This window comes from Felis catus, chromosome C1 (genome assembly GCF_018350175.1).
Source record: "Felis catus isolate Fca126 chromosome C1, F.catus_Fca126_mat1.0, whole genome shotgun sequence".
Taxonomy (NCBI): domain Eukaryota; kingdom Metazoa; phylum Chordata; class Mammalia; order Carnivora; family Felidae; genus Felis; species Felis catus.
The window spans coordinates 187,352,783-187,377,430 of NC_058375.1; the positions used below are offsets into that span (position 1 = coordinate 187,352,783).

The 24,648-nt window shown below is 33.8% G+C and overlaps 1 protein-coding gene and 1 long non-coding RNA gene across 13 annotated transcripts in view; one reads left to right on the forward strand and one right to left on the reverse strand.

The window, feature by feature from the left end:
- Positions 1-3,709: 3,709 nt before the first annotated feature.
- C2CD6 (C2 calcium dependent domain containing 6) overlaps positions 3,710-24,648 on the reverse strand; it is a 178,648-nt gene continuing 157,709 nt past the window's right edge. For 10 of the 12 annotated variants that reach the window (XM_045034280.1, XM_023259603.2, XM_023259602.2 and 7 more), the window contains 3 exons: positions 11,651-11,725; positions 7,036-10,539; positions 3,710-4,190 (listed from right to left, as the gene is read on the reverse strand). In XM_045034280.1, the coding sequence (XP_044890215.1) occupies positions 3,843-4,190; positions 7,036-10,539; positions 11,651-11,725 (3,927 nt within the window). In that variant the 3' untranslated portion in view covers positions 3,710-3,842. The remainder of the gene's footprint in view (positions 4,191-7,035; positions 10,540-11,650; positions 11,726-24,648) is intronic. The other 2 variants (XM_023259608.2, XM_045034283.1) reach the window with 2 other exon arrangements.
- Positions 23,545-24,648, forward strand: part of LOC109502813 — a 35,493-nt gene continuing 34,389 nt past the window's right edge. Inside the window, exon 1 of the long non-coding RNA XR_002161670.3 lies at positions 23,545-23,653. This is a non-coding gene — a long non-coding RNA (uncharacterized LOC109502813). The remainder of the gene's footprint in view (positions 23,654-24,648) is intronic.

The following is a 24,648-nucleotide window of genomic DNA, read 5'->3' on the forward strand; positions in this document are numbered from 1 at the left end:
TTGATAAATCTTTAGCCAGACTCATCAAAATTAAGAGAGACAGAGAGAGAGAGAGAGAACTCAAAACTAAAACTGAAAGAGGAGAAATAACAACAACACAGAGATACAAAGGATTATAAGACAATATTGTGAAAAAGTATATGCCAACAAATTGGACAACCTAGAAGAAATAAATAAAGTCTTAGAACAGTATAAACTTCCAAAACTGAATCAGGGAGAAATAGAAAATTTGAACACAGAAATTACTAACAATGATATTGATTCACTGATCAAAAAACTTTTCAACAAACATAAGTCCAGGACCAGACGGCTTCACAAGGGAATTCTACCAAACATTTAATGAAGAGGTAATATCTATTCTTCTCAAATTTCAAAAATAGAAGAGGAAGGAAAGCTTCCAAATTCATTCCAGGAAGTCAGTATTACCCTGATACCAAAACCAGATAACGACAGTATGGAAAAAAAAAAAAAACTAAAACTACAGGCCAATTTCTCTGATGAACATAGATGCAAAAATTCTGAACAAAATATTAACAAATGGAATACAATAATACATTTAAATAATCACTCACCACAATAAAATGGAATTTATTCCTGGGATGCAAGGTGGTTCAATATTTGCAAATCAATTGACACCACACATCACATTAATAAGAAAAAGGAGAAAAACCATATGATCAACACATGCAGAAAAAGCATTTGATAAAGTACAATATCTATTCATGATAAAACAAAACTGTCAACAAATTAAGTTTAGAGAAACATATTTCAACATAATAAAGGCCATATATGAAAAACCCATAGCTAACATCATACTCAATGGTGAAATGCTGAGAACTTTCCCTCTAAATTCAGGAACTAGACAAGGATGTCCACATTCACCACTTTTATTCAACAAAGTACTAGTAGTCCTAGCCACAGCAATCAGACAACAAAAAGAAATAAAATGTATCTAAATCAGTAAAGAAGAAGTCAAACATTCACTATTTGCAGATGACATGATACTATGTATAGAAAATGCTAAAGATACCATCAAAAAACTACCAGAACTGATAAATTAATTCAATAAAGTCACAGGATACAATGTTAATATCATAAATCAGTTGCATTTCTACACACTAATAATGAAGTATCAGAAAGAGAATTTAAGAAAACTATCCCATTTACAATTACACCAAAAACAATACCTGGAAATAAACTTAACCAAGGAGGTGAAAGATCTGTACTCTGAAAACTGTAAAACATTGATGAAAGAAATTGAAGATGACATAAGAACCAATATTGTTAAAATGTCCCTACTACCCAGTAACGAAGGCCATCTGCAGATTAATGCAATCCCTATCAAACTACCAACAGCATTTTTCACAAAACTAGAACAAATAATCCAAAAATTTGTATGGAAGGTCAAGGTCAAGAAGACCTTGAATAGCCAAAGCAATCTTGAAAAACAAAGACAAAACTAGAGGTATCACAATCCTAGATTTCAAGGTAGTAATCAAAACAGTATGACTGGCACAAAAATGAACATATAGATCAGTAGAACAGAGTAGAAGGCCCAGAAATAAACCCACACTTTTAAGATCAATTCATCTACAACAAAGGAAGTAATAATATCCAATGGGAGAAAGGCAGTCTCTTCAACAAATGAGGTTGGGAAAACTGGACAACTACATGCAAAAGAATGAAACAGGACCACTTTCTTATACCATATACAAAAACTCAATATAGATTAAATACCTAAATATAAGACCGGAAACCATGAAATTCCTGGAAGAAAACATAGGCAGTAATTTCTTTGATATCAGCCATAGAAACATTTTTCTTGTATGTCTCCTATGGTTAGGGAAACAAAAGCAAAATTAAGGTAATGGGACTACACCAAAATAAAAAGATTTTGCACAGCAACAGAAACCATCAACAAAACAAAAGCACAACCTACTGAATGTGAGAAGATATTTACAAATGATATATCTGATAAAACGTTAGTATCCAAACCATATAAAGAATTTATATAACTCCTGTTGCTCAAATTAAATAATTTGAAAAAAAAAAAGAATTTATATAACTCAACCCCAAAAGAAACAAATAATCCAATTTAAAAATGGGCAGAGGAGATGAAGAGAAGTTTTTCCAAAGAAGATATACACATAGCCAACAGACACATGAAAAGATGCTCAACATTACTCACCATCAGAAAACTGCAAATCAAAACCACAAGGGAAATCATGCCTTTCAGAATGGCTAACATAAAAAACACAAAAAAATAACAAGTGTTGGTAAGGATGTGAAGAAAACAAATCCTGCTGCACTGGTGGTAGGAATGCAAACTGGTACAGCTACTGTGGAAAACAGTTTGGAGGTTTTACAAAAAATTAAAAATAGAATTCTTATATGAAACAGTAATTCCACTAGTGGGTATTTACCTAAAGAATATAAAAACACTAATTTGAAAAGATATGCACCCTTATGTTTCTTGCATTATTTACAATAGCCAAGATATGGAAGCAACTCAAGTACACACTGATAGAAAAATGGATAGAGAAGATATGATACACACACCCCATTGGAATGTTACTCAGCCATAAAAAGAATGAAATTTTATCATTTGCAACAATATGAAGAGATCTAGAGGGTATAATGCTAAGGAAAATAAGTCAGTCAGAGAAAGACAAATACCATATGATTTCACTCATGTATTTTTAAGAAACAAATGAACAACAAAAAAAGACAGAAACAACAAAAACAGACTCTTGAGAACAAACTGAAGACTACCAGAGGGGAGGGTATGAGGGGATGGGTGAAATTGGTGAAGGAGATTAAGAGTACACTTGCCTATGGGGCACCTGGGTGGCTCAGTCGGTTAAGGGCCCAACTTCAGCTCAGGTCATGATCTCAAGGTTCGTGGGTTCAAGCCCCGCATTGGGCTCTGTGCAGACAGCTTGGAGCCTGGAGCCTGCTTCAGATTCTGCGACTCCCTCTCTCTCTGCCCGTCCCTCATTCATGCTCTGTCTCACTTTCTCAAAAATAAATAAACATTAAAACCTAGTCTTAAAAAAAAAAGAGTACACTTGCCTAGATGGGCACTGAGTAATATATAAAATTGTTGAATATAACACTGTATGTTAATTATACTTGAATTTTAAAAAAGAACAGAACCAATTCTTATAAGTCTCTGATTTAAATCTGATGTCAATTTTGCTATTTTTGCAGTTTCTACAGTTTTATGTGGTTTCCTAACTTTCATGCTACTAAAGAGGCCCTTACATAGTTTTTTGAGTAAGTTAGAAAGGTAAGTAAGTTAGGAGGTGCCTCGGGAATTAGTATGAAATCTGTTATTATCTTTATTTATAGTGTAACCATAAAAATAAATAAATAAGCAGTTATCAGATGATATTAAAATTAATAGATGTTCTATAAGCCCAGAGAATCACATACTGTTGCATCTGAAAATATTAGAATTGAAAAATAAGAGTATATTAATAACAAAAGGCTAAACATAAATAACTGTAAACACCCTGAAAACTGGGTAGACAGGAATAATTTAGAGAGTAACAAAGATTTGGGAAATCAGAGAACTATCAACTGGTGATATTGTTATCTAGTGAAAAGGGGGAAAAGCTGGAAAATAAAACTTAGCAAATATGAACTGAATATGTGTTTTTTGGTTTTTTCTTAAGGTTCATAAACAAAAACACATTTACATCAAAAGTGCTTCTTTTTCATTTTAATTAAAACAACATGGTTCTAACAAGATGAAATTTGGTTGCTGACTTCTATCACATAAAAGGACAGATCTCCAAACCATTTTGTTAACTGGAGAAATGATATTATGACTGTTGATCTTACATATCATTCTGGACTTTTAACATTTGGATAATATCACAAATGAGAGAACACTTTTCAATATTTTCTTTTAATTTCTTTTTTTGCCGCATTCTATGGATTTCATAATCTGGGACTGCATCATTTATATGAACTAAGTCTGCTGAAACCATTCGAGGACTTGTAAATTTTCCATTGTAGTTTTCTCGTCGTTTGTTAACCTCTGGAGCAGTATTCAGTCTTGCAAAGTGTTTTAACTGATTATGGCTATCATTTGGGCTCTTTCCTAAAAGCCTTGCTCTTGATTTTGCTTGTTCAACATGCTTAAATGAGCTCACAGGTATATCCTCAAATCTATCCGAACAATCCTAAATATTAAAATAAAAGATCAGGTTGGTAAGTTAGTTTTCTTAAAAGAACATTTTAAATTTATAAGAACTAGAGTTTGTAATATCAACAGTTAAAGACAAAGAATGAGAGCACCAAATATTTTATAGGCAGCCCCCAAAATCAGATCCTACACCCAATGCCTCCTATTAAATACTATCATAGAAACCATGCTTTAAAAAATAAGTGTCATTATTTCAAAGGATCTGTTTTCCTTTTTTCTTTTTTAAGAGAGAGAGAGAAAGAGAGCACACACATGCAGGTTGGGGAGGGGCAGAGAGATAGAATCTTAAACAGACTCCATACTCAGTACACTCAGCACAGAGACCCATGCGGGACTTGATCTCATGGCCCTGGGATCATGGCCTGAGCCAAAGTCAAGAGTTAGATGTTTAACTGACTGAGCCACCCAGGCACCCCAGATCTGTTACTTTAAAAGCAATTGAAAATATAAAGCCAGAAACAAGGAAAACTTAGGAGAACTGTCTTTAGGGTTCAGACTTTTAGACAAAGCCAGTCAGCCAGAAGAACTCTATTATTCTTCTCCAAAACGAAATTTCCCCAATCCCAAATATAAGTCATCAACTCATACTTTATATTATCCAGGGTTTCATTCTTTTTTAAAAAGTAACAAACATCTTCTTTAATATACTTTCACACATATATAAAGAGCCTGGGATATAAAGATATAGTCATACCATTTATATTAAAGTAAAAATATTATGTACATTCTGAAAGTAAACAAGTAAAACATTTAGGAAAATGACTGGAAGGATACACACCAACTTTTTAAAATGATGGTTAAGGTGGTGGGATTATGGGCTTTGTTTTCCTTTTATCTTTTTTCAAATGTATATACTATGGCTATATTTTATAATAAACATGTAATAACCTACAATTATCCCTAAGAGGGAATGGAACTAGTAGTCATTCCTAAACTAGTATAAACTAGTTTCCTCTGCAGTTTGAACATCTTGTCCCTTAACTCTTTGCAGAGATGGCCACACCAAAGGAATAAGATACTCTGATTTGGAGACAAGGTGGGAATGAATTAATAGAATTGGAGGGTGAGAAGAGGTTGTGCAGGACTGAGAAGAATTGAGGCAGTAAGAAAGAGATTTACAGAAAAGGAGGTATAAAGAGTATAAAGACAAATTCTATCTACTTTACAATTTTGCCTGGGTTTGAAGAAGGCAAGGAAACATTCTTCCTCTCCCCTCTTATGTTAAGGGGAGCAATTAGGTAAGCCACATTATTAAGGGAATTTCTGCTACTTTGGTGAGTAATATATAATTCTTGCTTCACAGATTAGATAACTGATACTAGAATACCAGTGGAAGGGCATGGACACCCACACAACTGGTTATTTTCTGGATGCTCCTACAACTCAATTTCTCTGTCTTCCATTTTGATTCCTTTGAGAGATTCTCAGATTTTAGAAAAGAATCAGATAAACAAGTCTTTCTGATGATCTGATAACGCCCTCCTACCACTCAATTCTCTGTTGTCAACTTCACTAGAGAGAAAACTTTAGGTACTTTGGTTTAACAAAGGAAAGTAAAGATAACTCTACCTCTCTTGCCCACTCTTAGGATAAAGTTTCTGAGACCCTGTATGATCTCGTATAATAAAAACACAATTTCTTCTGTTTGGAAAAGTGACATTAAAGATTCCATTTGTCCAAAGGAACTTCAGAAAGTCTTTACTTTCCCCAAATTATGGACACATCTTCTACTTCCTTTTTCTAGTAGGTACATATGCTCACTCAATGCTAAATTACCAACTTTAGACAGAAAAGAGGAATCCAAAGTTGGTATAAGCTAAATTGATAATATATTCCCAGCTACTAGTTTTATTATTTACTAAAGCTAAATATTTGCTTTGCTATGGAAAGCAAATTCAAAGCAACTGTTATAAATCTATTTTCTCATTCAAAGGATTATGCACATCAAATTATGTAATATGATTTTGGGATTTATGGGTTCTCCCAGTTGTGTGCCATGCCTGTCTATAGATACTAACAGAGAAGAGCAGCAGTCCAAAAAATTAAAGTCCCTTCTATCTCTAGATTTTAACTTTGCTTCAGAATGGTTTGTATAAAGTCTGGTAGCCGTTTTACCTTCCTAATTGTTTTATGTTAATATTATAAATAGATTTGAATTCTCAAATTTCTCAGCACATAAGATAGCAGAAGGGCAGTGGTAATAGAAGAGAGTAGAAGTTAAATTAAAATTTTTCCACTCATAATCCAATAGATTGTAAATTTTGCATATCCTAATGCTTATCACAATAACTGACACATAATATCTTTGTTTACTGAAACAAAGATAATTCAGTAATCTGAAAAACATATACTTATATTTGCATGAAAACAAAATCCCAGCTATGTTTTCATAGTGTACAGCCACTGCCAATAATTGTATAGGTTGTGCCTGTACAGCAGCCCCTGGCTGAGGCGTTGAGTCATGGCTGAAATCCAGCCAGTTTTCCATAGACAGGGCTATGTGCTTTGGCTCTAGATGCTCAGTCTACAGTCTTCCCTGAGGAAAGGGTGCCTTTCTAATTCATGCTCCAGAGGGAGTACCCTTTATCTATTTTATACTAAGGCACTGAGTCCCCTGATTTTGTGACTGAATTTTTAATTGGGTAAGGTGAAATCTGAATGTCGGAAGAATTTTTTTTTTTTTTAATTTGAAGGTCTGTATATCTTGGGGGTTATCTATGAAGGTTATATACACACTTGCATACAGATATATATGCCCTAAAATAGATTATTTACAATTCTTGCCAAATAAAAAAGTAGTAGACTTAGAAAAACAGTATTACATGTATAGTTCTTCTTGCAGTCCAATGAAGCAATGTCCTTGGAACAGATTTCCTTAGAATTCTCGCGGTGGGCAGTGTGGTTGGTAGTATCCTAACTAGTTTGCTAAATGACTTCTTTTGTTTGTTGACATGGTCTCTTTCTTTTCGGACCTTGGGCTTTAGATTTTCTCTCTTTAATACTGCTGGGAAGAGGGATGGTTTTGAGTTTTTCTCAGCTTCCACAACTTTATATTTAAACGATTGTAATTCAGGGAATTTGGCACATTTTTCATTGCAAATTCCATTTGTCTTTAGAGAAAGAGTTTGTATTTTTTTGTATTGTGCAAATGTTACTAAATGTTTTTTATTATTATTATTATTTCCTTTCAATCTCTGAAAATACTGGTCTTCTAACTTTGATTTCTCCCCAGCCTCTAAATTGAAATGAGTTAAAGTGTTAGTCTGCCTGGAAGGAAAAGTGTATCTGTATATATATTCTTCATTTTCATCTCGCATTTTGCAATTAGGAATTCTTGGATATGGTGACAGTACTGTTTCAAGTTTTTCTTGTGCCATCAATTTATAGATGTTATTATGCTCTTTTTTTTCAAGAGACTTCGTTTTTAGTGTCTTTTCAAAGCAAGCATTTGACTGAGCTGTTTTTGATTTACCACTCCAACTATGCGGGTCTTGAACTTCTGTTTTAAAGTCACAATTTTCTGCTCGAAGAAGCTGCATAAAACCATGTTCATTCCTTTGTTTCTTAAGTACTGTATCTGTAAGTCTTTCTGATGACTTATTTAATGGAATTGCTTGGGTATTTTTGTTGAAAGAAGGTTGTACTTTAATTAATTTCAGTGTTTTGGCTCCTTCTTTAGGATAGTATCTTTCCTGTTCCTCAATTATTGATGGATTTTCCTTAATATTCTGTAAGGAAAAATATTCTTTTTCTTTCTCTTTGGTCAGTTCTGTTTCTATAAGTCTATCCTCAGGAACTTTTTGTAAAGTGGTTTTTTGAACAATTTTTGAATATTTATTTTGCTTTTCTGAAATCTCCTCCATAAATTGATTTTCTTTTCTAAAAGATAATTCTGGTGATATACATTTTAATGGTATGGATCTAGTATTGATCAAATTTATATGCTGGTTGATCCCCTCTAATTGACTTTCAGTTATTAGTCCTGATTTTGAAAGTTTTTCTATAAAAAGACTCTGGAGGTATTTGCTTAAATCAGCTTTTAGATTTAATACTTCATTTTCTGATAAACCTATAAGATAGTTTTGTAGAGATTTACTTAAAGGATATTTCATGTGTATGTCAAGTCTTTCACCAAAACTCCCCCTTGAAATGTCTTGTCCTAACTCATGAAAAGATTTTGAGGCACTTCTAGATCTTAGAGAAGACATGTTTGAGTGTATAATCTCAGATTCTGTCTCTTTAAATAAATTGCTTTCTGAAAGGTTTTTTAGGAAATAGTTTTGGAGAATTTCATTTAAAAAAGATCTTAGCTTTATTTCCAAATGTTTATCTATGAAATGATGATTAAAATTACTTACAAAAGACATGATTTCTTTCACAGTTTCTGAATATTTTTCTAGAAAAATATTCTGCCCTTTTGGTTCTGCTTTCTCATTCATCAAATATAGATTGTGATAGATTTTTGGTAAGTCTTCTTTAGTGATGTGTCCAGATTCTGAAAGTCTTTCTACAAGGTAATGTTGGATATGTTTACTTAGTTCAGATTTTAAATTTTTTATTTCTGACTCTGAGAGTTCTTCTAGAAATACACGCAGCTTTGGATTCAAAATAGGCTTACTGTCTAATTTATCTGCTTTATCAAAATTCTCTTTGATTTCTTCAAGGTCTTCTGTATTATTTGGAAAAGGATGCTGGATTAATCTTTCTAATTCTTTTTCTGGTTGTCTTCTTTCAGACTGATTATATTTGAAAAAAATATTAAACATATGTTTTAAAAAGGATTTTAACATTATTACATCTGAATCATTAAGTTTACCCATTAATGAGTTACTTAAATTTTCTAAAGTAGAATTCAGATCATTTTCTTCTCTATCAAACCTCTGACTGTTATTTAGCGTATCTGTTTTTTTATCTGGTGTTAACTGATATTTTGAATCTTGTAGGGGTATGTTTTGGCTTTCATCCACATATCCGACTCTATTAAAAGAAGTAGTTTCTTTGGGAATGATGAGTATATTCTGCTCTGAAAGAGGTTCTGTTTTACTTTGGGTTTCTGAACAATCCTCTGTGGAATACTTTGGCTCTTCAGCAAATGCTGTCTCTGTATCCAGTATGGAACTCTTTTGATATTCCTTATTTAATTCTATCACTTTGATTATCCCAGATTCTAAAAGACTATCTACAGGAAATGCTTGTATTATCTGGCTTATAACAGATTTGGCCTGTGGCAATTCTATTTCATCATCATTTTCTTCATAGCGAAGTAGAATGTTTGAAGATAAACTCTCCCAAGCAGTGGGTAATTGATTCTGCAAATTTATTGGTATCTCACTCGATTCTTTCACTCCCATTTCCAACTCTGAGAAGATAGGTGCAGTGAATATTTGCTTTATAACATAATCATGTGCAATGCTACTTACACCTGGTTGGGAACTAGACACTTCAATTTTTGAATTTTTCTTTTTGTAATTATTTTTTTTAATTGGAAAATCAATCTCACCAGATTCCAAGTGTTTTTCAGAGACAAATTCCCTTTCTACCTCTGGAGAATTTCTTGGTTCACCTACTGAAAGTGAATCTGCAGGAATATCTTTAATTTTTTGTCTTAAAAGAGTCTTTGAACTTACAATGTATTTTTCTGAAAGCAAGCTATTTAAATCTTGAACTTTTTCAAATACTTTGTTTTCCACACTAGTTGGTGGTTCATCATGAACATGTAAAAGTGGAGAACTAAGACTTTTCTTTCTTGTTTCAGTGTCCATAGGAACCTTTGGTTTAGAAAATAATTCATCTGATAGGTCTTGCAGATTTTTACCTAAAATTGACTTGAGCATCACTGATTGTTTTAAATTTTCTAGGTGGGAAGTAAGACTTAATGATTTTGAGAGGTGACATGTATTTACATTTCCAGTCATTGATGATTCTCCTTCAAAGTTTGGTAGAGATACATTTGGTAGTCTTTCTTTTAACTTATTCTTACTATCTAAAGTCGTTAGTGTGGTCATAGTGGGATCATGGGCGAAATTACTCTTAGTGTCTAAAGTCTTTGTTGTAATGAAATCAGGATCACAGGCTAACTTAGTCTTAGTGTCTAAAGTCTTTACTGTGGTGTTACCAGGATCACATGGCCAGGTTTTATGACTAGGTCTTGCAGTTTTTGAATATGTTGGGTAAGGAGGATCTTGGTCTTCATGCTCTATAACCTCTGTACTTAAAATGTTTCTGCATCTGGACATATCTTGGTCTTTCCTTTTTCTGACTGACATTTTGTTGTTTATATTCCTTAGAAAAGGATCAAAACCATTCTTAAAGTTGAATTTCTGGAGCTGTAATATTAAAAATAAAAGGTAAGAAATTCTATAGTATTTATTTGAGTTTATAATAAATTTTCTAGTTAAATTCTCTTTAAGAAATCTGTCAAGTTATCTACTCATCCACCTACCTTCTATAAAGAGAAAACTATTTTAAAATATTTGAAATTGGAATGATGAAAATTTTAATGCAAATTTTAAAATTCATAATTCTGATACTATTTTGTGTCCAAGAGCTTTTCTGCTACCTAGAATATTTTAAAATACTTAAACAGCATTCATACATAGTTTTTTTAAAAACTTAATTTCCAGTGTTATCTGCACTTATTTAGACAATGGCTAACATCAGGATCTAAGTCCTACCCATAGAAATACTTACCATTTTAGTAGCAATATAGAACATTTTTATAATGCAAAGCAAGTAGTAGATATCCCATTAAAAGTATCATAAATATTTTATAAAGACTAACTTGGGAGCATATATCATCTGCTTTTAAGTCTGAGAATTTCAACAATGATGATGAGTTCCACCCACTCCGTAGCATATCACAGTAGAGTTTTGCTTTTTGATGAAAGGTCTTTCAGAAATGGTTAAGAGAGAGCAGTACAAAAAAATTCTGGATTACAGTGAAATTCCAGTGTAATATCCATGAGCAGTTTTGTAGCTCTGGGAATCAAGTTAGTCTATCATGAAATAGTCTTTGGAATGCAGTCTCTTATTCCAATTTTGCCAAACATATTCTTGTGTTTGTTAATATAACATATATTATCCAGTTGAAAAAGGCAAAATGTGAAATAATCAGCCTAATATTTTAGTTTATTTCAACTTAGTAGTTTAAGCTTTATTGTAATGGATACAATTTATTATACCTATTTTTCAAAAGCTAGTTGATATCCAGGTGATAGCATAAGAATCCCCTGGGTCTTTCTGAGAAATATAGATTCCCAGACTTCACTCCAAGATTTAGTTTCATCAGGTCAGAGGTAGGACCTGAGAACATGTATTTTTTCAAAGATAGCCAGATGCTTCTAATGGGTAGTCTGGTTTAGGAACCATTGAATTATATAAAGTATTAGAGAAAACTAGTATTTAAATGTTATTGGGATAGGATAATTCGGGACTCACCTGATATTTTGGTTTGAATTCTATATATTCTGGTCTGAAAGATGGTGAAATATATTCCTTTGGTGAAAAAATCACCTTATAAAAAGAGAATTTTAATTTTAGAATGCTTGTTATGCAAGGATATTTCCCAAGATAATTTTATTCTTTCAATAGTTATTAAAGATATAACAATTTAAAACCTAAATAAGTATTTTTCTCATAACTACTATAATTTACTTTGCCAATTATCAAAGAAATCTATACATATATAATACATTTGCATATATAATCTTAGCTTCCTTGATAGTATATTCAGACTAGTGAATTTATAAAATCAAAACAACACAGAGCAACGTCAAGCGGAAACCAAAATAGAAAAGAAATAGAATTATCAGAACAAATGTAATTTCATTTTAAAAGGTTGTAAAATGCTTTAGATAATAAATGGCATTTGATATGATATTGGGATATATAGCACTTTCAATGATTCTTTAACCTCTAATTGCTAAATAGGTACTTAACGCTGACTAAGGAAACACTTGGTGCTAGATCAGGGTGTATAGGAGCAGGTATAGAATCACAGAACCACTGAATTTTTATAGACGAAAGGTGCTTTAGAGATATTCCAGTCCTCCCCATTTTATACAAGATCTGAAGTTGAAGTTGGTTGCCCCAAGTTACCCAGATGATTAGTAGCCTAAATCTTAGGTGTCCTAAATTTTCCATCACACAATCAAGACTGCAGTAATGTGCATCCATACTGACAACTCATCTAGAGAAAACTTGACACCATCACTCTGAGAGTACATAGTACTACAAGCCACTTGCTGATAAACTATCTCTTTTAGACAGAATGTTCATATATACCAAGTTAATTAAAATAACATTTCAACGAATGATGTTTCCATCTGTAACACTTTTGGTTTATGTGTTAATATTAAGCAGTTAATAACACAACTTTATTCCTAAATTTTCAGCACCTTACCACTTTTGCTATTTTTAATTGCCTTAACACATTGACTAAATTATTTCTACAAGTTTCTCAATATTCCCCATTATGGTTTCTCCCTTTCAGACAAATGTGTCTAACTCTGAGTTCTTGAAATATATCTCAGACTTTTCCACACCTGTTCTTTTGCTTTTTCCTTTGCTTGAATTTCCCTTAAAAAGTTTAAATTCTAACATTTAAAATCTCATTATTTTAAATAAATTTAGTAGAAAAATTAAAAATAAATGAAATATGACAAGGAAATGGAAGAATAGTGATTATGTATGTATGTGTGTGTATGTATGTATGTATATGGGTATGTATGTACATATATATGTGTAAAATCTCCTTTTTGTAAAAGACACAAAAAGTCCTCCCTAATGTAAGCATGAAAGGATGTATGAAAGGATATAAAATGCTAACATCTCTGGAGAAGAGGAAATAGGAAACTATTAACTTTTATTCTGTTTAAGACATGCTTTAGGCATTCATCTCAGGAAGCTAGAAAAGCGCAATAAAACAAACCAATATAGGAGCTTTAAGATGATGGACTGAACGTGTGGTTCTATTCTCTCCTACCTCCCAAGGTTCCAGTAAATTAACAGAAAATAATATTTCAAAAAGAAAAGTCTCATGGAAATACTGGAAATCAATAAGGTGAGACACAAGGATTTAGAAAGTTGAGAAAATTTAGAAAATATGAAAGAAAATGAAATTAATTGAATGAAAATCCCCATCAAGAAAATTAGAGCCTTAAACAACAGAACTCAGGTGGGCCTGAGAAGCAATAAATTCAAGGTCAGCATATACAAAGAGAATCAGATGATGGTGTAATTGTCATAGTTATTAACTAAATAGCTGTATTCAGAACAGCTGGATCTTCTCTATCTCAGTGAATACAGAGCATATATTGTTGGAAGCATTGTCTTTCCCACTCACCCAAAACATCAAGAAAAGAAAAAAAAAAAACACATCTTTCTAAAGAAAGTGTGCCATCTGTGTAGGTGGAGATCCTATGAGTTTTGAGCCTTGATGGGGAAGCAGAGTAGAGCTTGCTGTCACTTACATTTCCACATCAGGTAATAGAAAGGGTATAAAAAGAAAGAAAAGGAAGTTCCATCTAGGAGATTAAACACATGGGTTCTCTGGAAATGTTGTTGGGTCCCCAGCCATCCTGCCTACCCTCTTCCATCCCCATATACCCTCCAGGGAAGCCTGCCTGTTACACAGAGCATACCTATACAATTAACATATTACTTCATTCACAAATATAAAATGAGCCAACAAAGTTTACCAGATATATGAGGAAAATCAATACATGCAAGTGAAGAATTAATATGAACAGAACAAACCCTGGAGTAAATAGAGATATTTCTGAGGAATGTGAGGGGAGGGTGATCCTTGTAAAAAAATTCTAAATAGTATCTTGAGATAATCAAAAAGGTATTGATATCCACTTAGCTGTATAATAAGCATCTCAAATACAGCATATACAAAAAGAATTCTGGATTACTAAGACTGCTCCCCTCCCTCCCCTCCAAAACCCCTACAAAACCTTTCTGTCTTCTCTGTCTTTTCTCACTTCAGTTAATGGTGCTACCATCTACTGAATTATTAGGCTAGTAACTTAAGTATAACTCTTTATCTCCTTCTCCATCCATATCTAATCCAGTATTAAGTCCTGTGGTTGCTGCCTTCAAAATATATCAAGTGTCCAATCACATGTCACCATCAACCCTACCACTGTAGCACAAGCCACTATCATCTCTTTGCCAAACATTACTCTTCTTTTTTTATTTTTATTTATTTATTTATTTATTTATTTATTTATTTATTTATATGAAATTTATTGACAAATTGGTTTCCATACAACACCCAGTGCTCATCCCAAAAGGTGCCCTCCTCAATACCCATCACCCACTCTCTCCTCCCTCCCACCCCCCATCAACCCTCAGTTTGTTCTCAGTTTTTAACAGTCTCTTATGCTTTGGCTCTCTCTCACTCTAACCTCTTTTTTTTTTTTTTCCTTCCCCTCCCCCATGGGTTCCTGTTAAGTTTCTCAGGATCCACATAAGAGTGAAACCATATGGTATCTGTCTTTCTCTGTATGGCTTATTTCACTTAGCATCACACTCTCCAGTTCCATCCACGTTGCTACAAAGGGCCATATTTCATTTTTTCTCATTGCCACGTAGATTTCCATTGTGTATATAAAGCACAATTTCTTTATCCATTCATCAGTTGATGGACATTTAGGCTCTTTCCATCATTTGGCTATTGTTGAGAGTGCTGCTATGAACATTGGGGTACAAGTGGCCCTATGCATCAGTACTCCTGTATCCCTTGGATAAATTCCTAGCAGGGCTATTGCTGGGTCATAGGGTAGGTCTATTTTTAATTTTCTGAGGAACCTCCACACTGCTTTCCAGAGTGGCTGCACCAATTTGCATTCCCACCAACAGTGCAAGAGGGTTCCCGTTTCTCCACATCCTCTCCAGCATCTACAGTCTCCTGATTTGTTCATTTTGGCCACTCTGACTGGCGTGAGGTGATACCTGAGTGTGGTTTTGATTTGTATTTCCCTGATAAGGAGCGACGCTGAACATCTTTTCATGTGCCTGTTGGCCATCCGGATGTCTTCTTTAGAGAAGTGTCTATTCATGTTTTCTGCCCATTTCTTCACTGGGTTATTTGTTTTTCGGGTGTGGAGTTTGGTGAGCTCTTTATAGATTTTGGATACTAGCCCTTTGTCCGATATGTCATTTGCGAATATCTTTTCCCATTCCGTTGGTTGCCTTTTAGTTTTGTTGGTTGTTTCCTTTGCTGTGCAGAAGCTTTTTATCTTCATAAGGTCCCAGTAATTCACTTTTGCTTTTAATTCCCTTGCCTTTGGGGATGTGTCGAGTAAGAGATTGCTACGGCTGAGGTCAGAAAGGTCTTTTCCTGCTTTCTCCTCTAAGGTTTTGATGGTTTCCGGTCTCACATTTAGGTCCTTTATCCATTTTGAGTTTATTTTTGTGAATGGTGTGAGAAAGTGGTCTAGTTTCAACCTTCTGCATGTTGCTGTCCAGTTCTCCCAGCACCATTTGTTAAAGAGGCTGTCTTTTTTCCATTGGATGTTCTTTCCTGCTTTGTCAAAGATGAGTTGGCCATACGTTTGTGGGTCTAGTTCTGGGGTTTCTATTCTATTCCATTGGTCTATGTGTCTGTTTTTGTGCCACAAACATTACTCTTCTAACTTGTTTCTTGTTCTCTGTGACAAAGACTAATAATTGCCTTACCACAATATATATGATCTCACGAACATAATTTTTTTTAGCATTTAGGCAGAAATGTTCCCTGCTTAAAAAAAAAAAGCTACATTTTCCAGTGTCCTTTGAAGACAAGGGTAACTATGTGACAAGTTTCTGGCCAACTACACATAACTGGAAGTTATTGGGAGAATCTTCTGAGAAAGTATCTTAAAATAGAGGCAGACTCATTTGACAGGGACCTAACTGACCAGCCTGCATTCCAAGTTATATGAGATAGACCTGAACTAGTCAGGCCTTCATGTATCCACCCAGCAAGGTTAAAACATGCACACACAATGATTTGCACAAAAGGTCTTCCTATGCTCTATCTAGTTCAATGAAGTTAACTGGGAACTGGGCTGACACTGCTCAAGACCAAGCGTGCTGCCATAACATAGGGGATAGAGCAAGAGTGAGTAAAAATGCCATGAAATTTCCCAATATTTTGAAGATGGCTTTTTTTTCATTGGATATTTGTTTGGTTTCCATAAACTTTGTTTTCCAGAGCTCCTATGAAGCTTGTTCAGATAGCTTCTGAATGCTTTTTCAATGTTCTTCAAGGGAACAAGAACTTGAAGCTTCTTATTCCAACATTTTGTTGCTGTAACTTTCCTTTAACATTTCTTGTGGTGTTGGTCTTCTTGCAATAAATTCTCTTAGCCTTTGCTTGCTGAAAGGGTTTCTTAACTTCTATTTTGAAAAATGCCATCACTCTTTAAAGAATTCTAGATTGGTGAGGTTTTTCTTTCCATTACTTTAAAAATGACATTCCATAGCCTTCTGCCTTGCATAGTCTCCAACATGAAGTCTGTTGTTATTTGTATATTTCTTCCCCTATAATAAATGTGCTTTCCTCTCCCATCCCCTTAAGGTTTTCTCTTTACCACTGATTCTCAGCAATGTGATTATGATATGTCTGAGAATTTTTTTAGATCTATTCTCTTTGAGGTTCACTGAGCTTCTTGGGTCTGTGGGTTTACACCTTTCATCAAATTTGAAAAACTTTTAGACATTATTTCTTCAAATACATTTTTTAAGTTTCTCCTATGAGTCTCCAATTACACATACATTTTACCATTGTATGTATTTATTATTTTCTTACTGGATGCTGAGACTGAGAAATTTTACATTTTTGGTTGCTAGATTTTGCTTTCTTCTTTAATCTAGTATTTTACTTTATTTTGATGTACATTAATATACATAGAAACAGTTGGACTCTTTTGAAGTTTGCTTTTAAGCTTTATTGGTGTTGGCATTGTCCAAAAGCCTTTAAGGTAAGGATGATTTAGTCTCTCTACTAAGATGATAGCCTTCTATTTTCTGTCACATGTGTTATGAGTCTTTCCTCTTTGGCATATAGGAAAATGGTTTATTTCTAGCTATATGAGCTCCTAGAATGTTCTACCTAACATTTTCAATGGTTCTTTTTCTTGCCTCCAGTATTTCACTCATCAGTGAATGAGTACTCAGCCTAGTACTCAATGACTGAAGGGGACCTCCTTCAGTTATCTGGAGGTTTCTTGCTCTACATTTCCTTCCTCTCTGGTACTCTACTCCACAAATTCTGCCTCTGCCTGCCAAAGTCCAATATCCATCTCTTCAACTCAGTGAGACTTCCAAGCTCTGTTTTGGTTCTGTCTCCTTGTGCTGCTATGCAGTAAACTGGTATGACTGTACGGCTCACTTTGTCCTTTTCTCTAAGTAATCACAGTCCCATGCTGCCATCTTCCCATTGTCTGAAACTGCCTTTCCATATTTTTTTCCTGTTTTTTTTATTGTTTAAGGCAGAAAGATAAATCATGTCCCTGTAAACTCCATCTTCACTAGAAGCAGAAATGTGACATTTACTTTTCATGGATCTACCATATACATTATTTGGTTCAGCAGAGATTAACATTTATATAATAATAATATATTATATATAACACATATATATATTTTAATATTATAATGTCATAAATATTGTAACAATTATAAATTAATTTTTCTTAGATTTAAAATAGACTCTATATGCTCTATAAACAAAGCATAGGAGATTTAACTAGAGCAAAACAATAGAATGTACTAGAAACCTTGACAAAGAAATGACAATATGTGAATAACAACAGCAAAAAGAAAATGGAAGGGACAGGAAAATTAAGCTATTTAAAAAAATTTTTGTAATGTTTTTATTTATTTTTGAGAGAGAGAGCATGAGTTGGGGGTGGGGGGAGGGACGGGGAAACACAGAATCTGAAGCAGTCTCCAGGCTCTGAGCTGTCAGCACAGAGCCTGATGCAGGGCTTGAACTCTTGAACCATGAGATCATGACCTGAGCCAAATTCAGACACTTAACTGACTGAGCCACCCAGTCACCCCAGAAAATGAAACTTAAAACAAATATATTTACATTGGGGCGCCTGGGTGGCTCAGTTGGTTGAGCATCTGACTTGGTTTCAGCTCAGGTCATGATCTCACAATTTGTGGGTTCAAGCCCCACATCAGGCTCTGTGTTGACAGTGTGGAGACTGCTTGGGATTCTGTCTCTCAGTCTCTCTCTGTCCCTCCCCCACTCTCTCTCTCTCAAAATCAATAAACATTAAAAAAAACTTTTATCTTTCATAGTAGGAAATTGATAAATAATGTCTAATAAAACTGAGAAGAAACATTGTAGAAGGAAGGTTTGAAATATTATAAATGCTCTAAATCATCTTTCAGGGTGTGATATCAACACATTCTACCTGAAGTTGATTAGCTGATAAATAATATAGAATTTGAACTACATAAGTTATAATAAAACTCACTGGAAGAATTACAAAGCAAAATGTTAAAAGTAGTTGTCTGGAGGAAGTGTGACTGATAGTGTGGTTATAGGTGGAGAAGAATGACTTTTACTTTTCATTTATACCGTTCTATGCAGACTGATTTTGGGGGGACTGTGTAGGTGTAGTTTGAATTAAAAAAAAAAGCTGAGGGGTTCCTTGGAGGCTGAGTTGGTTAACCATCTGACTTCAGCTCAGGTCATGATCTCATGGCTGGTGGGTTCAAGCCCTAGGTCAGGCTCTGTGCTGACAGTTCAGAGCCTGGAGCCTGTTTCGGATTCTGTGTCCACCTCCCTCTTTCTGCCCCTCCCCCACTCATGCTTTCTTTCTCTTTCAAAAATAAATAAACATTAAAAAAAAAAGCTGAGGGGTAGGAGAACATAAAAGCTTAAACCTTATAAAAAACTACAAAGAGCATTCTTTTTAATTTTTTTTTGAGAGTGCAAGTGAGCAAGTGAGTGAGGGGCAGAGCGAGAGGGAGAGAGAGAGAGAGAGAAGCAGCACTCACCCAAGGGTCATGTTTTACCCGAAGCTGGGCTTGAGCTCACTCAAAGTGAGGCTTGTGCTCACCTGAAGCAGGGCTCAGTCTGACCTGAAGCAGGGCTTGTACTCACGTTTTTGGTTTTTTTTTTTTTTTTTTTTTTTTTTTTTTTTTTTTTTTTTTTTGAGAGAGAGAGAGAGAGAAAGTTACATAGGACATTTTTCATAGGAAATTGATTAAATAATTTTTGTACAGGCTCACAATGAGAGACAATAGAATCTACTAGTTTACAGCACAGATTTCAAACTCAGTCTGCCTCAGCTCAAAACCCAGGCTTACCACTTGATTTCCAGATGTTCTCAGACTAATCAGTTAGCTCCTCCATGACTTACCTTTCCCACATATGTAATAAAGTAAAAATATCTACTTCACAGTATTGTTATGAGGATTAAATGAGTTAATGTATTAGGATACTAATACAGTAACTTGTGATAAAAGTATTGGCTATTATTATAAAAAAGAATGAGATCTTGCCATTTGACAACATGGATGGACCTAGAGGGTATCATGCTAAGTGAAATAAGTCAGACAGAAAAAGACAAATACTGTATGATTTCACTTACATGTGGAATCTGAAAAACAAAACAAAAAAAGAAAACTAGACTCTTAAATACAGAGAAAAAACGGGTGGTTGTCAGAAGAGAGGCAGGTGGGGGGATGGGCAAAATAGATAAAGGGAATTAAGAGGAACAATTTTCCAGTTGTAAAATACATAAGTCATTTTGTATGAGGCTGCAGCATGGAAATATAGTTAAAGGTACTACAGCAGCATTATGTGGTGGTAGATGATGACCACACATCATAATGAGCATTGAATAATGTATTGAATTGTTGAATCAATATGTTGTCCATCTGAAACTAATATAACACTGTGTGTTAATTATACTTTAAATAAAAACTATTGGCTATTATTAAGATAAAAATATTTTAGCCATTTAAAGTAATGAATTTGATATATAGGTTGTACAAGCAATGTGATAACACATGAAAATTTAAGGTACAGAACAATATGGCTAGTTGATCATAATAAGCAGTCTGGAAAAGTGCCAGTCGCATATAAGGATGTCTTTGCAAAACTGACTCAAGTGGGATAGGACAAATTCAATAGACAATAATTTAAAAAAAAGTTTTAATAATTAAAATATATGATTATGCATTTGCCAAAATCCATTGATCTGTACTTCACAAAGAATGAACATTAATGCACATAAAATACAACCAAAACAATAAAAAAAAAGAATGTTAGTAGTCAAGAAATAATGCAGGCATTGATAAATGAATCTAATTGTATTATAAATGTAATTACACTGAACGGGGTAGGAGAAAAAAGGAAGTGGCCATAGTAACTTTGGAAAATAATGTTTTGAGTAGAAACTCTAAGGCTAAAGACAAAGTAGACTGTACATAAACACTGTGCACTAGAAGGTAAATTTGTTCTTCATGAGTATGGTATAATTTAGTAATTCTGACACTGCTTTGCATTTATATTGGGGCTGAATAAATAAATAAATGAATAGTGGATGATGACAGCAGGTTTCTCACTATGGGAGAGAGAAGTTACTTTAGATACAAGCAAGAAAAGTGGGTTAGAATAACTCAGTGATACTGGAGTAAGTTCAGAGACATCAGTAGAAACTTAGAAAAATATATAGAGAGTTGGATACATACAGAAACAAGTATAAATATATCTAAATATTTGAGTTTGCATACATACATATATTAACTGTCCTCTGAGAAAGCCTAGACACAACAGCAACAAACACACACAGTTCCCAGAGCCTGGTTTCAAGTATCATTCTCCAGTAAAAATAACCAGGGATCCTTGTAGAAATGGTTGATTCTAGGACTGGGGCAAGAGATATACAAGATACACCTGTAGTACAAAAAGTAGGAAAGTGCTCAAAAAACAAAAGGATGGGGGCATGTCAAAGGGACACAGGACGTACTGAAAGAGTTCCTAATGGCCACCCACCCACCCACCCACACACACATACACAATAACATCGTATTGGATTATAACCCAAAATATAAAATATATTTATTTAGCAATAAAATACCTCAAAAAAAAAAAAGAAAGAAAGAAAGAAAAGAGAGAAGAAAAGAAAAAAGAAAGTAAGAAATTGACTGATATAACTAGGGAGGATCTGGTTCCAGGGACTCAAGTGAGCAAGTCACTATCTCTTCATATCTTTCTTGCTCTGTTTTGTTGTTGTTTTTTTTTAATGCATTCTTTCTTAGATCACAGCTAGCTCTTGCTATAAAAGAATAAAGATTTCTCTTAATATTCTTATATCAAATTATATGGTTATCCTGGTAGCCATAGAGACAGTATCAAGTTTGTCAACTACACCAAGGATCAGAGTTGAGGCAGGGATGATATCCTCAGGAAGGGATACTGACAGACAAAAATATGTTAACTATATGGACAACTAATATGTACACTCATGCCTCATTTTATCATGTGTTGTTTTATTGTACTTCCCAAATATTGCTTTTTTAAAATAAATTGAAGATTTGTGGAAACCTGGTGTCAAGCAAGTGTATCAGTGCCATTTTCCAAGAGCATTTGCTCATTTTGTGTCTCTGTGTTACATTTTGGTAATTCACACAATGGTTCAAACTTTTTCATTATTTTTCTACTTGTTGTGCTGATTTGTGATCATTTATTACAACACTGAAAGCTCAGATGATGGTTAGCATTTTTTAGCAATAAAGTACTTTTAAATTAAGGTATGTGCATTTTTTAGACATAATGCTATTGCACACTTAATAAACTACAGTACAATGTAGGCATAACTTTTATATGCACTGGGAAACCAAAAAATGCATTTGACTTGCTTTACTGTGATATTCACTTTATGTGGTGGTCTGGAACCAAACCTGCAATATCTCTGAGGGTGCTTGCTGTGTTGAAATAACTGCCTATCTATTTCAACAAAAATATCAGATTTTTACCTCATACCAGAAAAAAAAAGTATAAGTGAATTAATCCCATGTAAACATAAAAAACCTGTACTAGAAAGACATCTAAGAAAATACTGACATAATCTTGGGAAGGGGAAATACCTTCTAAGAAAAATTATAAACTAACTGCCACAAAGGAAAAGGTGCCAGATTCGACAATATAAAAATTTAAAATTGCTGTAAGGACTCCAAAGAAGTTTAAAAACATAGATAACAAACAGTATTGATAACAAAGCATTGTTATTTGAAATATATAAAACGTTCTCACATATAAACACACACCCAATTTGCATATATGGGCTGAGTCAACAGAAATACAAATGGATAATAAACAGGTGAAAATTGTTCACTCATTAATAATCAGAAAAATGTAAATTAAAATAACAATGGAATATCATTTTTGTGTGAGCAACTAACAAAAACTAAAATGAACAGGGTGTGGAATAGTGAATATTTTCTTACATTTTGGGTGCAAATACAAATTAGTAAATATGGTTTAAAGGATAATCTTGCAGGATTTATGTCAAAATTAAAAACACTCGTATATTTTGATCCAACAAGTCTACTTTTCATATTTATCCTATGGTATACTTGTACAGGTGAATAAAGATAATACTTAGCATTTAGTAAGTGACTATTATGTTCCAAGCCCTTTAAAATTCTTTGAAATAGATGATAGTATAATCATTTTGCAGATGACAAAACTGAAACTCAGATGCAAATTGCCCAAAGTTATATGACCATGAAAGTGGGAGAATCTGCATTTGAAACTAGATATTTTTGCCTGTAAAATCCAAGGTCTTTTTACTATATCATACTAGTTCTCTTACCATCACCAAACACTGCCTTTAATTGGTAGGTAAAATCAAATTCCCCATTCCTCCCCACCTTTCTTGCATCCTGACCTTTGGGGAAATGATTTAGCATCCTGTCATTGTCAAGGTTTAAATAGAAACAAACTAAGCTGTATCTTGAAAGTCTTAATTTATGAAGGGGATCTAAAAATGTGAAGGAACTATTGAAAGACTGTCACCTGAATGAGCTATGAGTTGAAAGAGATGTTTGTTAGTCCTTTCCAATTCAGATTAGCACTCCAGAAGTTTGTCTCAAAATACTGCATTTCTTTAACACACTGTCTACCTTGGTTCATAAAAAAGTCTTCTTTTAACTTCAAACAACTTCAAAGTTTATTTCCCCACAGAATTCTGAAGATTTTGTGGCTTTGTGAAGCAATTACCTTAGACTTTTATGAATTTGTTCTAGAATTCTGATGTCTTCAATTTACAAGCTTATTGCCCTAGGCGATAGATTCTTTCAAACTTCTAAATCTGTTAATCATACATAACCTGTTTTATGGCTTACCAACTGAATTTATCTTGTTCAGTTTATCTGTTGTATATACAGGTTTGACTACCATCCTTAAGGACAATATTTAAGGTAAGTTTTCCTTTTCTTTACTTTATAAAAATTCAACTCTTTATTTTGAAATACTGTAGATTCCCATGAGTTGTAAGAAATAATAGAGAGAACTCAAACCCTTTATTTAGTTTCTCTCAATAGTAACTTCTTACAAAACTGTAGTAGAATATCATAACCAGGATATTGACATTATACAGTCAAGATGCAGAACATTTCCACAAGAATCCCTAAAGTCCTTTTATAGTCAATCACATCCATTTCTTTCCTGCCCCCACTCCCTATTTAATGCCTAGGAACCACTAATCTGTTCATTTGTATGGTTTTTTAATTTCAAAAATATTATATAAATGGAGTCATACAGTGTATAACATTTTGGAATTGGCTGTTTTCAGTCAGAATAATTCTCTGGAGATTCATCCAAGTTGTATATATCAATACTTTGTTCCTTTTAATTACTGTTATTCCATGGTATGGATGTACCACAGTTTATTTAGCCATTCACTAACTGAAGGACAATCTGGGTTGTTTCACTTTTTGGCTATTATGAATAAGGCTGCTATGAATATTTGTGTTTATATTTTTCTGTGAATATAAGAATTTGTCTGGGATAAATGCTCAAGAGTGCAATTCTTGGGTTTCATGGCAGTTGCATAGTTTTTTGACAAACTGCCAAACTATTTTCAGGTGTGGCTGTAAAATGCTTAATTCCCATGAGCAATTTCTCAACATTTCACCAGTATTTGATTTTATTATTGTTTCTTATTTTAGGCATGAGACTTAGGTCAGAGTTTGGTTTTGTTTCCCAACAGATGTCCAGTTGCTCCAACACCACTTGTTGAAAGGCTATCTTTCCTCCATTGAATTGCTTTTGCATAACAGTCAAAAATCAGACATGTTTTTGTGGGTCTATTTCTGGCATATTTATTCTGTTTCATTGATATTTGTGTCTCTCTCAGCTCTAATAGCACACCGTCTTAATTTGTGGTTATTGTAGCTCTATAGTAGGACTTAGC